Below are 16331 nucleotides of genomic sequence, written 5' to 3'. Positions count from 1 at the left end.
GTCTTAGTGATTGGCTATAATGTATCAAATAATGTATCCAAGTCCTGAAGTCATCCAAAACTGCAACATTTAACCTAATACGTTACAATGTGGGATATGCGGCAATACACTCTGTGACGACAAACTGCAATGCAGTGAAACATGGTTAATCGCAATAAACCAGGTTATTTCGTTTGATATATTATTTTGTTTGATATAAAAGTTGAATCGTTATCCTCAAGTGACAAATATGCGTTATCCCAATATTACATAAAAAAAGCATACCACACTAAATCTGTCATGTACGCCTGCCAATCAAAATCCGATCCGGCTTCTGATGCGTAGGTGATTGGAGGATCTGGAAGAAAGGGCAGGTGCATTTGAAAGTCCAAAAGGGATGGACCATTTGTGTACGTTGCGGCAGCAGGCAACTCATGGGACAGAAGAAACCTCCTCCAAAAAACGCCACTCTACCTCAGGTATTTCTTTCTATACCAATTGAATGTTGAGGATTTAGCTTAATGTGTGTTGGACTACTACATTTTTATCACCTATGTACTACCACTGTAATATTACCTGTAAATGTATTGGTTATGTTTCCCAAAAGGCGAAATGCTTCTTTAATCAAACTGAGAATAGCCCTGTGTCTCAATGATGCCATTATAAAAAAATATATGGTGGTTTATCACACAAGACTTCATCAAACCTGGTTATTGTTGTATTGTATGCTATGCAAAGGGAAACCTGTTTGAATGCATGTTAAAAGCTAGCAACCCACATGTGTTTGGCAGATTGAAATGCTATGGTGAGAAAATTGGTGTATTTCTTTTCAGTTTCCCTTTCCTGGATGCAAAGTGCTATAAACCAAAATGAAGAGCCTCAAGGCAAAGTTTAAGAAGAATGAGGTAAGAGGCAAGAGTAAGAGACGGTCTCTTACAAAACCATCCACCTCATGCACTGAAATCTACAAACACAGTCAGGTTACGTTTAGAGTTCGTAGGTGTATTTAGGTGAAGTAAAAAGTATTATTTAAACTTTTTTGTGACCTGATATTGACTGCTATCGGTTGTGATAGGGTGTTCTTTGTCTGATGGCTATCTGTATGTAGGTCCCAGTGCTCACAGTGTGTGTGGGGGGCACTCGGCTGGGTGTCAGTATCACTGAGCAGCAGGGGTACAGCAGGGGAGCAGGCCAGTCTATAGTCTACTGATGCTGTAACCAGAGCTCTCAGGTAGCCTTCAATTATTCAGCCCCCCCTCCACAAATACACACACATTGTGCTGGACACACACATACACACACACACATTCAAATAATCCTTCATTTCCTGCTATCGCCCCCATCCCATTATGCAGTTGGTTGTAATGTCAAGGTGAAAATAAAGTAATCAATCCCAAGACAAGAACCATTCTGTACTCATTTTGTATAGCCTAATGTCTTAAATGTCCAAGCCACTGGAGCCTTGTGTTTGGTAGCAAGTAGCTAATAGCTCTAGCGTGGTGTGGCTATGCTATACAGTAAGCTCTGAGTAGAACTCAAGTATTCAACTCCTGTGTGCCTTGGCCTGTTTTAGTGAGAGATCCCCAGAGCCTGAGTGATATGGCTGCTCTGCTGGGGTGAAGCTGAGAGAGAACAGAGTAAGTTATTAATCAGTCAATGACTTACCCTCTCACTGGGAGGGATGCTCAGAATTTCATTTAGAGAGATAGAGAGAGAGCGAGAGATAGAAGGAGAGAGATAGAAGGAGAGAGAGAGCGAGAGATAGAAGGAGAGAGAGAGAGAGAGATAGAAGGAGAGAGATAGAAGGAGAGAGAGAGAAAGTGAGAGGGTGGGAGAGATATTGAGGGGGAGCGAGTGGGAATCACACTATGTGGACTAGATGGAGCACAAATCAGGTAGCTTATGATCCATCTTAATTTGTCTCACGATGTTGGTCACACACAGACCACTGCTTATACACTATAGAGAATAGAAACAGTCTACTTAACTGGTTATTAATGTTGGTATACACTTCCCTCATTTCTACAGAGTTAATCAATTGATAGAACCAATGCATAATGCAAACAGTAACGGATATAGTTACTTTATGACCTCATCTCATTTTATGAAAATAATAGATTATATTATTTCACTTATTGTGACAGTTACTTCTAATGCTGTAAGTGGCTGCGTCGAGGTCAGACGAGAGTCGAGTCAGGATGTTATTATTCTATAATATTTATATAGGGTTGAGGGTAGCCTAGCGATTAGAGCGTTGGGCCAGTAACCGAAAGGTTGCTGGTTTGAATACCCAAGCCAACAAGGTGAAAAATCTGTCTGTGCCCTTGAGCAAGGCACTTAACCTTAATTTGCTCCAGGGACGACATATTATAACAAATTTCACTGTGTCTATCCGGTGTATGTGACAATAAATCTTTATTTTTTTTTATCAGCATATCCCCTCTGCCCTACCTTGGCATTACCAGCCAGCTATTTTCTCCTCTTTCTGCTGAGCATTCATCTTCTCCTGATGCACACAGGCCCAGAGAAATAGTGTGGCTGGGCTAACTAGTCCAAGTAGGACAGCACCGGGAGGGAGAGAGCTGACTGAAATAAATGGACAGACTGTGAGAGGAGGCAGAGAAGACTGTACCAGACTAGGCTGGCGTGAAAAATAAGAAGGGCACCAAAAGAGGGAGGTTGTGTGTGTGTGTGTGTGTGTGTGTGTGCCAGGTTGACACTGCAGACTGAGTACGTAGGTCCCTGAGAGCAGCTGCACAGGAAGAAGGGAAGGTGTTTTGGCTGAGAGAGCAGACCACTGCGTATGGAGAGCGACGTTATCGTGAGACTCAGAGGGCTGAAGCAGTGTGTGTGTTTGTGCAAGAAAGTATAGCCTAATGTTTATCTTTAGTATGTGCATCATCATGTTTCTGTTTTGATACATGCATGGGGTTGTCGATTGTTTTCAGTGAGGATTATGCTGTGCATTTATGCTTTGTCATTAAGTCAGTGCTAACTTAGTGCTAAACTCTGAGGCTGTATTTAAGGCCTAGTGGCAATTGAGTAGTGTGTATGTTTGTGTGTGTCAGAATTCTGATCAGGCAGTGCACCGCTCTATGGGTCTATGGATCCTTCCTAGCTCTATCGATCGTCAGCTCTGAGCCTGATGAAGCGTTATTTCTGTCCCTGTTTCAGCTTACTGGTGGTAGGTACACTATCTTTTACATCTGTTTGACCTCAGCTGTCTTTTCATTGTACTTTCTCTCAAAGGGTTACTTTTTCTGGCAAAAACTGCTCAAAATAAATGTTGTGTACTGTGTGTAATGTCCCATTGAAGCAATCAGCTTGTGCCGTATGTCCATCGTCATTTCACTTTGACGAGGCACACAGTATTAGATCTGGCAGTCTCATTTAGACCGATGGTTAGTCATCACTCAGATCTTTGTATAGTATGTAATCAGATAGGGGTCCGTGTCTATTCTGTACTGAATGTACTGTAATTTGGTTAGCTCTGATCATGAGCCCCAGGTTGCGACTGAGTCGTGACCCATCTGTCCCTGTCTCCTCAGAGTCAGGACTGGAGTAAGAGCGATGAGAGACTACTGCAGGCTGTAGAGCAGAACGAGCCTGACAAAGTAGCTGCCCTGATTGTGAAGAAGGGACTTTGTCCCACCAAACTGGACGTGGAGGGAAAGTCAGCGTAAGTACCAGCACTTAGGGCCAGTTTTCCAGACACAGACTAGTCTAGTCTTAGACTAAGAAGCACTTTCAATGGAGAGTCGTTATTGAACTTGCTTATTAGTTTAGGGTTAGGTTTAAATGCGCCACGAAATGGCCCTTACTGTTCGAGCTGTGTCAGTGCGGGTAAGTAGTTGAAATTCTCCTTTCTAAGTTCTTTGTTTCAGAACTAAACTCAGCAAAAAAAGAAACGTCCCTATTTCAGGACCCTGCCTTTCAAAGATAATTCATAAAAATCTAAATAACTTCACAGATCTTCATTGTAAAGTGTTTAAACACTGTTTCCCATACTTGTTCAATGAACCATAAACAATTAATGAACATGCACCTGTGGAACGGTCATTAAGACACTAACAGCTTACAGACGGAAGGCAATTAAGGTCCCAGTTATGAAAACTTAGGACACAAAAGAGGCCTTTCTACTGACTCTAAAAAACACTGGAAGAAAGATGCCCAGGGTCCCTGCTCATCTGCATGAATGTGCTAGAGGCATGCTGCAAGGAGGCATGAGGACTGCAGATGTGGCCAGGGCAATAAATTGCAATGTCCGTACTGTGAGACTCCAAAGACAGCACTACAGGGAGACAGGATTAACAGAGGATCATCCTCACAGTGGCAGACCACGTGTAACAACACCTGCACAGGATCGGTACATCCGAACATCACACCTGTGGTACAGGATGGCAACAACAACTGCCCGAGTTACACCAGGAAGGGTGATGGTCGGATTTGCATTTATCGACGAAGGAATGAGCGTTACACCGAGGCCTGTACTCTGGAGTGGGATCAATTTGGAGGTGGAGGGTCCGTCGTGGTCTGGGGCGGTGTGTCACAGCATCATCGGACTGAGCTTGTTGTCATTGCAGGTAATCTCAACGCTGTGCGTTACAGGTAAGACATCCTCCTCCCTCATGTGGTACCCTTCCCGCAGGCTCATCCTGACATGACCCTCCAGCATGACAATGCCACCAGCCATACTGCTCATTCTGTGCGTGATTTCCTGCAAGACAGGAATGTCCGTGTTTTGCCATGGCCAGCAAAGAGCCCGGATCTCAATCCCATTGAGCACGTCTGGGACCTTTTGGATCGGAGGGTGAGGGCTAGGGCCATTCCCCACCAGAAATGTCCGGGTGCCTTGGTGGAAGAATGGGTTAACATCTCACAGCAAGAACTGGCAAATCTGGTGCAGTCCATGAGGAGGAAATGCACTGCAGTACTTAATGCAGCTGGTGGCCACACCAGATACTGATTGTTACTTTTGATTTTGACCCCCTCTTTGTTCAGGGACACATTATTCCATTTCTGTTTGTCACATGTCTGTGGGACTTGTTCAGTTTATGTCTCAGTTGTTGAATCTTGTTATGTTCATACAAATATTTACACATACACATGTTAAGTTTGCTGAAAATAAACGCAGTTGTGAGAGGACATTTTTTTTTTTGCTGGGTTTCCTAGTGTTGATGATCTTGTTGATTATCTTCATCACCATAAGGACATGATCTATTCCTGGTAGGTTCCATCTCTGTGCGTCTCGAGGTCGTCTGGACTGCTTGGAGGTCATCCTGGCTCACGGGCCAGACATTAACGTGACAGATGGTACAGGTGAAACGACAGTCTCATTACCTGAACATGTTGTTAACACATTTAGTGTCACGGACCGCCAAGGTAACGCTTTGTGGCTATACCTGGTCAAAACAATTACAACATGCTCTCTTGCTACTCTCATTCTTTCCTTCTCTCTCTTGGTGATTGAAATGGCCTCATCAACCCCAAGGCTTCAGTGCCCTTCACCTAGCAGCAAAGAACTGCCAGCCTGAGTGCCTGAAGAGACTATTACAGGTTCAATAGACAGTCAGACACAGTTAATATTACTACGATACATGGAAAATAAGGTATGCAGTTATCATGCATTTTTGGTGAAATGCGTCTCATATTCCCACAGGAGAGATTGTCTGTAGACTCCACAGACAGCTTTGGCCGGACAGCTTTGCATCACGCAGGTCTGCAATGCACTAGCTACTGTATAATACAATTGATTACAGCACTATGTGTAACACTGTAAACAACTCAACCATTTTGTACCTTCCATTTGTTTCACTATGGTGCCTGTCCATCTTCCTGCAGCTGTGAGTGGCTGCTTGTCCTGCACTGAGACTCTGTGGGACTTCAAGGCCAGTCTGGATGCCCAGGACGGGGTAAGTGGCGTAGGCCTTAGACTGTCTCTGTACGGCAATAGCCACCAAGTCAGATCCAGGAGAGCTAAAGGGTGTGCAGGGTTTTGTTACAGCCCATCACTAACACACATGAAACAATCAACCATGTTAAGTCATTGTGGCCTCGCTATCTCAGGATGGGGTGACCGCGCTGATCCTAGGAGCCCAGATGAGCAGAGTGGAGCTGTGTGCTTTCCTGTTGGACCGAGGAGCTAATCCGAACATACAGGACAGCCAGGGCAGGTACTTCAAGACTCAACAAACAAGGCTTTGTATTAGATTGGCTTATGCAAAACAAACTGTGAACATAAGACGAAGGTGATGGCTGGCTATGTAGTCAGATAGACCCGCAGTGTTTCATAAGGGGCTAAATATATGTTATGTGTCCTCTTAAGTTCTTCATCTTGTGTTTTTTGTGTGTTGTAGGTCAGCCCTGATGCTGGCCTGTGAGAGTGACAGTGCAGAGACTGTGGAGGCGTTGCTAAGGGGAGGGGCTAATCCACATCTGGCCGACGCCCTCGGACACCACGCAGCCCACTACAGCGCAACTGCCGGCAACCAGCGCATCGCACAGCTGCTGCAAAACAGAGCTCCAGGTAACCAACGGTAACCTTTGGTTGTCTTACCTGCTGACTGCAGCAGGATTGGGCTCAATTCCATTTCAATTTGGATTTTTACAATGGTTGAATTGGATGGCATTCTGGTGCATAGAATTATAATCGATAGAATAGACTAATTCAAATCAATATTCCCTGCTGGGTGAACAGAGGCCATATTTGGTGTACCATTTCAAATGTTTAATCAATTGACATGGTAACTGCCACAAAACAATGTCTGCTATTGGGTGTTCTGTACCAAAATCCATGGTCCTTTATCCTTTCTATCAGATGTAATTCTATGGTCTGGGTTATGGCCTCAATCTGGTCCCCCAGGAAAGGGCTGTAATGTGAGGAAGTTGGTGAAGGAGACAGCTGGGGGTAATTGTAACAGGCTGAAACAGAGAGGGAAGGCTTGCTGCACTTTTATCTTTAAACAAAGGCTTGCTGATTTACAAAAAACAGATGTGTGCTTTGTTTGAAATGGAGGGGAATGAAAATAGAGCCGTCCCTAAAATGTCTCTGGTGTATCTGATAAATGAGGAGTCTTGTAGCTTACAGCTTACAGTAGGGCTGTTGTGTGGTGGTATACTGTTGTGTGGTGGTATACTGTGTGCGACAGGATATAGGAGGATTTTTTTATTTAGCTTTTGGGGGTATGCTTTTGTGGGTAGTGGGTATGCTTTTTAGCTTTAGCTGCAGTGTAAATCATTGCGTGTGTGTGAGTGTCTTGAATCTCAATGGACCAGAGGTTAAAAGGCCTTGCTGTTTGTCTCTCCCATGCATACGTAGCCACTGAGGGCAATGGAGAAGAGGTAACTTACCACTCATCATTTCATTTTCATTTTCATTTGAAAACATAGCCAGTATTACTGAATTGTACATAATAGACTTTACGACATAGGAACGAACACCAACTTCTTATCACATGTTCAATCTACAACAACAACTTTTGAACGACAACAGCTGAAGTAACATCTCACAAGGAAAACAAGGAAAAGTCTCATTACAAGACATTTTAGGCGACAGTACTGCTTGCTTTGTTATGGACTTTGCTGCTCCTCTCCTCCTGCTTTCCCCTGTTCCCCTGTTCCTTCTGTTTGTTTGTTTGCCTCCAGCGACAGCCCCCTCCTGCCCCTCCTCTACCAGGGGCTACGACCCCCGTAAGAGGAAAGCCCCCCCTCCTCCACGCTCCCCTCCCCAGGTACGACTGCAGCTCCAGAGATGGATGACATAGTTGTTACTTTGACATATCAAAATGCTTTTTGTATGATTCTTACTAACTCTTACTTATGCTGTGATAATCATGCTCATAATAACTTTGATAACCATGTTCCAGGGCTCCCCGCCATCTCCTGCCTCCCAGAGCCCTCCTCCCCCTGCCTCTCCTGAGCCTCAGACCCAGAGACCCGCTCCCCTTCCTCAGTCCCCAGAGACGCAGCGCTCTGCTCAGGCTAACCTTGTGAGTTACATCCCCTGCCACTGCATAGTGTATGCATAGCACCTAGGCTTTCAAAACTACCGGTAATTTACCAAAGTTACCGAAATGTTCTGCAATGTTGGTAATTAATAGGTCATCTATTTTATATCTTTGTCTATATTGTCCATGGGTTTCTAGTAGATGGTTCAAGAGATAATAGCCTAATTTATGAAAACAGTATCTAATCAACAATGGCAATATTTTCAATTAACTCTGCAACTCTTCCAACTATTTACTTTTTTTCGCAACTGTCACCAGTTTGGCGGCAAAAAAATGAACAACAAAGACCTATTGACAAAGCTAGTAAAATATATAAGTGTGTAAAAAATATAAAGGATTTTTAATGCTGTAACCCTCATTTTAAACATCAATGTTATTCAATAAGATGATGGGTTATATTTATGTTAATGTTTCATAGTTTTGTCATATTTTTTTACATTTTTACAAGTATTGAATTATTGTATATATTTTACAAGTGATAAGGCCACACAGAAGACCAGAGATAATTACAGACACCTGTGATCATCTGAATTAACCAGAAAGGCCACTAGATTCTGTTAGTTTACTGGTAAATGTTACCAGTAATATACCCTCCATTTACAACGCTAATAGCAACTAAGCATACAGGAGATAAAATATGCTTATCCTTATGTTATACAACCTTAACACATCTCAATTCAAGGTACTCATCTTTAGATATCAATTTTTAGGATCAGTATTTATGACTGTAGCAGACAGTAACAGACAATACATAGTAAATGACTATCTACCGTATTCAATTTGAGACTGCTAATGAGTACGGTGCTGCTGTGCGACTGTGATATTACTGATAGGTATTGCTATGTGTGTGTCTGTGAGATGGAGGATGAGGAGGTGTTTGAGGAGATCCGCAGACTGCGTCTGGAAAGGGGACGTCTGCTCCAGAAGATCAAAGGTCTGGAGCAGCAGCAGAACAGCGCCCACGCTGCCCTGGAGGAGGTACTGCATGCAATGTCCACTTCCGAGCCTGAGCTCAAGCTCAAACGCCTATTCCCTAGAAACCGCTCATATGTCTGAAAAGAAATCCGCTGTGAACTCACTCTCTCCCTGTGCTAGCTGACTCAGCTGAGAGAGCGTCTGCAGCAGGCGGAGACAGAGCGGGACAGGCTGCAGACTGAGCTGGAGGAGCTGAAGGCAGGTCTGGTGATCGGTGCCAGTGACTCAGATGACGACCTGCTGGACTTCCCAGGTGTGTGTGGGTAGAGAGGGAATACTGCTGGCAGTTTGTTAATTTTGTTAAACTGGCCAAATGTTGGATAGATGGGCGTCATACCTAGATGTTGAATCATCACTCAAATTCTAGCTACTGACATGGCAATGGCTGATGTTTTGTTAGTCAAAATATGGCATTGATTTACCTCCGTCTATCTTGAAGGTGCTGAGAAGCTGCTCTCCAGGCGGTCGAGAGAGTCTCCCTCTGCTCTGGACGAGGGGGAGGCAGACTCCCTCAACCCCACCTCTCCTGGTGCTGCAGACTCAGACTCAGACACTGTGGCTGAGCTTCGCAGACAGCTGAAGGAGCTGGCCTTACAGAATCAGGAGCTGGTCCTGAAAGTGCAGGTAACAAACACACACACACCACAAACACACACACAGCATCAGCTAATGAATTGATAGAGAGGGAGTTATTAAAAGGCCCTTCAGAGTCCAGAGTAGTACTGATGATGCTGCTGGTTCAAGGCTGGCTGAGCAGCGTCAGATTGGACCGTTAGTCATAACCACTTTATAGGCCTATGATTTAGCATCCAGCTAGGAATAGAATAATAGCATCACAGAGAGGCACAGAGACTGGTTGCAGGCATTCTTCACTAACTGGGTCATGGTCTGTACAAGTAGACAGAATCGGGACAAAGGGTTACAGCCAGGCTACCATTGGAGGGTGTGTCTGAGGCTGTGTACTGCATGAGTGCTAGTACAAGGGCTGATATAAAGTGTGAACCTGTCACCAAGGAGGAGTAGAGGAGTTCTGTGACTGGCGACTTGAGTTGATAAAGTTTTGACAATAGGAAAATAGGATGCTTAACCTATGATATACATATCACAACCGCTAGAGAATAAACAAACCCTCACTGATTATTTCTGTACTGTGATCTTGTGTGGTTTGCAGATGCTGGAGATGTTTGAGAAAGATGACACTGACATGCAGACATCCGGCCCAGACTTTGTCCCCACGGCTCTGTATGACTCCCTGAGGAGGGAGTTTGAAGCTCTGCAGGAGCATTACTCCCAGGCCCAGGCTTCAGCTGAGGCCTCCAGCATGGCAGAGGAACAGGGGTAAGGATTACCACCCACACCATCATACACCAGCCACCTTATACCTTCTGGATAAGAGCATCTACTAAATGACTAAAATGTCACATTCACACCACCCACTAGGGTTCGAGTTCAATTTATAGAGGTGCCCTGGGGTGCTGAGCACTACCATGAGGGCACACCGGTAAGGACTAAAGTATTAAATCAACATGGACACCCCCTAAAGGGTTCAAAATATTAACACTGGTTCAGCCCACTATTTTTAGCATCTTTAAGCCCACTATTTAAGAGTCCGTGTGTAATTTGAACCCTGCCAGCCACAGTATTGTAATTAGAAGATTCTAGCTAACATAATATGCCTCTACAACCATAGTTCAACCTCTCACTTCACTTCAGTTCTGATGTTTGTTGTCTTTTACACCTGCATTGCTTGCTGTTTGGGGTTTTAGGCTGGGTTTCTGTACAGCACTTTGAGATATCAGCTGATGTAAGAAGGGCTATATAAATGTATTTGATTTTCTGCAGGTGTGAGGAGGTGGAAGGGGGAGGAGATGGGGTGTCAGGGGCAGAGGGGAAGGAGCGGACAGAGGAGATAGAGGGGGAGAGCAGTAAGGAGCTGAAGGAGAGGCTGTGTGGGCTGAAGGAGCAGCTGGCCCACTCCCAGTCTGAACTGGAGGAGCTGAGAGAACAGGTGCACCTTGGGGTCTACTCCGTGGAACAGGCAGGGGGCCATGGGGGCACGGTGGGTGAGACTGAGGGGGCGGGCCAGGAGACGCAGCAGCTGAGAGAGAGGGTGAGGGACCTGGAGGCGGTGCTGAAAGAGCGAGAGAGACAGGGGGAGGGACAGAGTGAGGGTGAGGGCGAGAGCACAGGGGACAATGACACAGTGAAACAGCTGAGAAAGAAAGTTCAGAAACTACAGGCAGCCCTGGAAGATAAAGGAACAGAAAAAGAGGGCGAAAAGGAGGACGGAGGAGGGGAGAGTGAGACAGTGAGGAGCCTCAGGGAGAGGGTAAGTGATCTTGAAGCCGACCTGGCAGAGAGCAAGGAGTCAAGGAAAGCGGGGGAAAGGAGAGAGGGTGTGGTAAAACAAGAAGGGGAGGTGGTGTGGAGGCTGCAGGGGCGTGTGGGGGAGCTGGAGGAGGAGCTGAGGCAGTGTGTTCCCCGTTCGGAGCTGGACGAGGTGCAGGTGACCCTGGGTCTGCAGTGTGAGCAGCTGGCCAGGGAGAGAGCTGAGGCCAGCCTGAGACTGAACGAGGCTTTACTGGAGCTGGAGAGACTACGCCCCCCCAGCCCCACACACCACCAAGGAGACGAGGAGGAGGAAGAGGAGGAAGATAGGTCTGAGGGGTCAGAGCCCTCCATCACATCAGGTGTGTTTCCCTATTGTCTAACTGGTGTCCTGCTATTGTTATACTCCGGTATTATAATATTCTCTACCTTATCTATCATCTTTGCTCTCTGTGGCACAAGGACAAATTATTTCACTGTAGTCAATCACAGTGGTAAGCTTTAAATAAGTTGTTTATAACCATTCATTTGCTGTCATGTAATGACTTTCATGTTTCTCTGAGTTTGTGACGGCAGTTCTGTCCAATCAGAACTCTTTCTGAGGCTTGCGTGATGACACTTCTCACCAATCAGAGCACTCTCTAAGTCTGTGATATTTCTTCTCTCCAATTAGAGCCCTCCCTGAGACGGGTGAGAGAGGAACTGGAGGTGGCTAGGCAGGAAGCAGCTCAGGCTCTGGACTGTTTGTGTGCGGAACGCGAGGGCCGGGCCCAGGACACCCTCCACATGAGAGACGCAGTGTCCCTGTCCCAACACACAGAGGCGCTGTCGGCCCTGTCGGAGCAGCTGGCGCAGACAGCCCAGGAGCTGCAGGCAGAAAGGGCCCTGCGATGCCATGCCCAGACTGAGACGGCTAGGCTAGAGGCCCAGCTACAGGCCACACATCAGGACCTTATACCCAGGGAGGAGCACAATAAAGTTAAGGTTAGCTTGACGAGAAATGCATGCAAGCGACGAGGGACTTAGCCTCCGATCACATATATATATATGAGGTTTTAAGTAAATGGATATTAGGCGATCATAAATACAACATATGTTTTAGTACAAATAACTAAATGCCAGAATTGTGTATGACCCACATTTGGCCACGTATGGCACCACTTCTGTCAATCATATACAGCCAGTCCCTCCAGGATTCCACAATTCTGCAATCGCAATTTCTTTTGCAAAATCAACAATTCCCTGCATATTATCGGAGGGCTTGCAAATTTGACCAACCACTGTACTATTTCCACATAAAGCAGTAAATCATTGCAATTTTATCGCAAAAAAGCGGACCCATCACCTCAGTACAAAAAAAGGACACGCAATTTCAACCGATCACTGCACATTTACTGCATAATATAGTTCAATCAAGCCATATGTCAACAAACTCTTTCCCTCGTCCACACATTTTCGTGACAAATTGGACAATAATCATTGCATATTGCCATGCAAAATGTCAGAATTGCCCCAGCAAAATCAAGCATGTTTCCCCGAAATATCTCAATAAAGCCCAGTGAAATCCTGGAGGGACTGGGTAGCCTACACTACAGTACCACAGATAGATCAATGAGACCGATATTTCACCGGATGTATAAATGTGAAGCATCCAGTGATGAGAGGAAGCCCAGTGGCCGGCAGTGGAAGAAGATGGAGCAAGGTGGATTTTGGCCAACATTCTGCTAATTTTCTCATCGACGAAACATCTCCATACAGTTTTCTGTTTCCAATACTTAAAATCTGAAAAAAACTGAGTGGACTGCATTTTGTGGACTTTACCATATGCCAATGTTTCAAAAAATGGCGTTGTTTAGGAGTGCAAAGAGCAGATTGAGTTATTGCACAAGGGCACGTCATAGTGTAGGCGCTCCCTAATGGAAATTTTCCAATAAATTCTAAAACGCACCAATGGGATCTCACTAGCTCGTGCTTGGCTCGGCCCAACTCCTTGCTTGGCTTGCTCACTGTGATTAATTTTCTCCCACTGAAAATGACATGCTCTGGTCTATCCTGGGTTAGTTGTAAAAAAAACTTTGACAGTACTATAAAAGTAGTACTTCCTGACTTCATGTTGTCTACTGTTCCTGTTGTATCAGTTGGAGCTGCAGCGCGCTCTGCAGGCCAGTGAGAGCAGTGCGGCGGAGGCCAAGGATGCTCTGAGTGTGAAGGAGACAGAGCTGAGAGACATGAGGTCCCAGAAGGCTTTGGAACAGGGCCTGGTGTCCAAGGAGGACCACGAGTCCCAGCGCCTCTCACTGCAGGCCGATATCAACACACTCACCGCCCGATTCAACGACCTCACACGCAAACATGAGAAGACCTGCACCGAGGTGTGTGTGTGTGTGTGTGTGTGTTGTTTTTGTTCTTGTTTACCAAAATAATGAGAATTTGAAGAAAGTTAGAGACAAACATTAACTCAAGAGTTGACTAAAAGCCACATGCTACAGACTACACTCCTTTTGCGTTATTTATGTGTGTGTTCTATATCTCCTTACAGCCTTTTCCCTTCATCTATCTCCCCCCCTTTCTAGAGGCGCTGTACTACTATGGCTGACCCTATAAAAAACACATTTCACTGCATCTATCCGGTGTGTGACAATAAAACATCTTTCTTTCTCCCTGTCTCCCTCCCAACAGGTGTTCCAGGTGCAGCGGGAGGCTCTGTTTAATAAGAGTGAACGTCAGGTGGCCGAGGCTCAGCTGGCCACGGCGCAACAGCAGCTGGCTGACCTGCAGGCCCAGTCCAGCCACGTCCAGGAGCTCCACAAAGACATCCAGGACTCCCAGGGCCTGGTCAAGGAGAAGGACCGCAAGGTGAGACAGAGACACAGATGGTAGAAGTTAAATTGAGCAACACTGTACTTTATTTGGAAATCGACCCCCTAGACCCTACCCCTTTGTCTGGCTACCCATCCACATCGCTTAGGCCAAATGCCACACCAACTAGTTTCTTCTCCATGATGAGTCTGGATTTGATCTCCTCCCTCATGACTTCTCGACTGCGAACACATTGAAACCATTTTGATTGGTCAAAGAAACCGATGGGTTGTGCCAGAGCCTGAACACATGTGGGTAAAATCATTGGCTTTGATACTCTGATTGGTTCGAGACGATCCAATCGCTGATGACTTGTTTTGTATAATGCCCCACTCTTTAACATCAGCAGAAACTACTTTTACGATGGCGGTCTCAGACTGAAAGTACGTAGCGATAAATAAATAGAGCAGTGGAATTAATGTTACTGTGTTACTGTCCATTCCATTTAGATCAACACATAGTGCTGAAGTGTGAGGGCATGAGTGTGATTTGGAACTGAGAAAAAGACCATGGGAAATGAAGGAATCTGTGATCTCCCTGTGTAGATAATGGAGCTGTCTAAGGAGGTTTTCCGTCTGAAGGAGGCTCTGGGGGCCCTGAGTCCTCCTCTGGGACTCTCCTCTTCCCACTCCTCCTCTCACTCCCACTCTGAGAGAGTCCCCCCTGTGAACCCTGGCCAGCAGGTGGCGCTGCAGAACAGAGTGGCTGTACTCTCCAAGGAGCTCCAGGTGAGGGCATCACTGAGCCAAAACAAATACAGAGGTTCATGGTTTGAAGAATGCTGGAGCATACTGTCTGTATTGTATATCTTATTACAGGATTGGGAACGAAAGCACAGACAAGTTGTAGCTGTATACCGATCCCATCTACTGGCTGCTGTACAGGTAAGTACAACTCTATGCACCTTTGTAGAAGACACGTCATTATCGGGTCAGTACAATACGAAGTGTTGTTGAGGGGATGTGAATGAGACTTGTTGTATCTTCCTCAGGGCCGGATGGATGAGGAGGTCCAAGATCTCTTACTGCAGATCCTGAGGATGTCACACAAGGACCAGGGTTACTGACCCCCACAGACAGTGTACTCCCTGTGCAATACAAGACACAACGGGCTATGGGACCCATCACTGTACTATACCCTCTACTAACTACAGTATATGTACACACTTACTGAAAGCAACTGGTCTGTTCTGCATACAGTACGTGTAGCCTTGGAAAGACAGAGGCTAGCCCCTTCATGACTAGCGTTGAACTGGATCGACATGGACAGGTATGGTTTTCTGGTATCAGAAAGAGAAATGTATTTATAGATAATTACTTGTATTGAGTAACAAGAATGTATCTCTTGTCTTAATTGTGTGATGAGCCTACTGATTGAATATATTTTGTATGATATTCTTACAATAAAGACGTAGAAAGAAACAAATCCTGCCTCTACCTCCTGGTTTGATGTTTATTTATTGGATAAATAAATACTAAAAGCTCAAAAGTGATAGGACTAACATGCAGAAGCTTTTTATCGATTTCCTCTGTTTTAGGCTAGGCCAGAGATATCGGTGGGGGCTGACATGTGCTCCCATAAAGCCTGACATCCATTAGCCTAATTTCCTAATAAATCCAGATGAAGGGAGAGTGCTGTGGATTGGGTTCAACACACGTTACACACCCTTTAGTTTGTCCATTGTCATCTCACACAATTTGACATGATTTTTTTTCAATGTTTCTCATTTTAACAGCGCTTTGGTCATGTGACCTACTGACCTCAAATAAAGTTCAGAATGTCCACTAACTACCCCTATATATTGCACATCCTTTAGTTTGTCCATTTTCATCTCACATGTTTTTACACTACATTTTTTCACTCTCTAATTTCAATAGCTCCTTGGTCATTTGACCTACTGGACTCAAACAAGGTTCAGAATGTACACTCAGTGGGCCTACATATTGCACACACTCTAGTTTGTTCATTTTCATCCCACATGATTTCACATGAATTGTGTAAACATTCTAATTTCAATAGCTATTTGGTCATGTGACCTACTAGATTCAAACAAGGTTCTGAATGTCCACTGACTACCTTTCTATATTGCACACCTTTTAGTTTGTCCATTTTCAACTCATGTTTTTACATAAATTTTACAAACTTTCAAATTTCAATAGCTCTTTGGTCATGTGACCTACTGAC

General features: G+C 45.1%; 1 protein-coding gene across 1 annotated transcript; it reads left to right on the top strand.

Annotated features, from left to right (window-relative positions):
* The first annotated feature begins 2673 nt into the window (after nt 1-2673).
* LOC135512800 (ankyrin repeat domain-containing protein 24-like) lies at nt 2674-15566 on the top strand. Its single transcript, XM_064935192.1, is given in 23 exon segments — nt 2674-3163; nt 3528-3658; nt 5210-5298; nt 5471-5535; nt 5639-5696; nt 5821-5891; nt 6046-6152; nt 6336-6505; nt 7298-7320; nt 7624-7660; nt 7663-7709; nt 7845-7967; nt 8844-8963; nt 9081-9213; nt 9400-9584; nt 10132-10298; nt 10803-11650; nt 11962-12272; nt 13427-13660; nt 13968-14144; nt 14693-14875; nt 14966-15031; nt 15139-15566. Coding segments are annotated over 23 exon segments (3459 nt in total). The 5' UTR covers nt 2674-3124; the 3' UTR covers nt 15214-15566.
* Nucleotides 15567-16331: the final 765 nt, after the last annotated feature.

Source organism: Oncorhynchus masou, chromosome 24 (assembly GCF_036934945.1).
Source record: "Oncorhynchus masou masou isolate Uvic2021 chromosome 24, UVic_Omas_1.1, whole genome shotgun sequence".
Lineage (NCBI taxonomy): Eukaryota > Metazoa > Chordata > Actinopteri > Salmoniformes > Salmonidae > Oncorhynchus > Oncorhynchus masou.
Note: the sequence above shows the minus strand (reverse complement) of the source record. Positions and strands in the feature narration are given on the sequence as shown.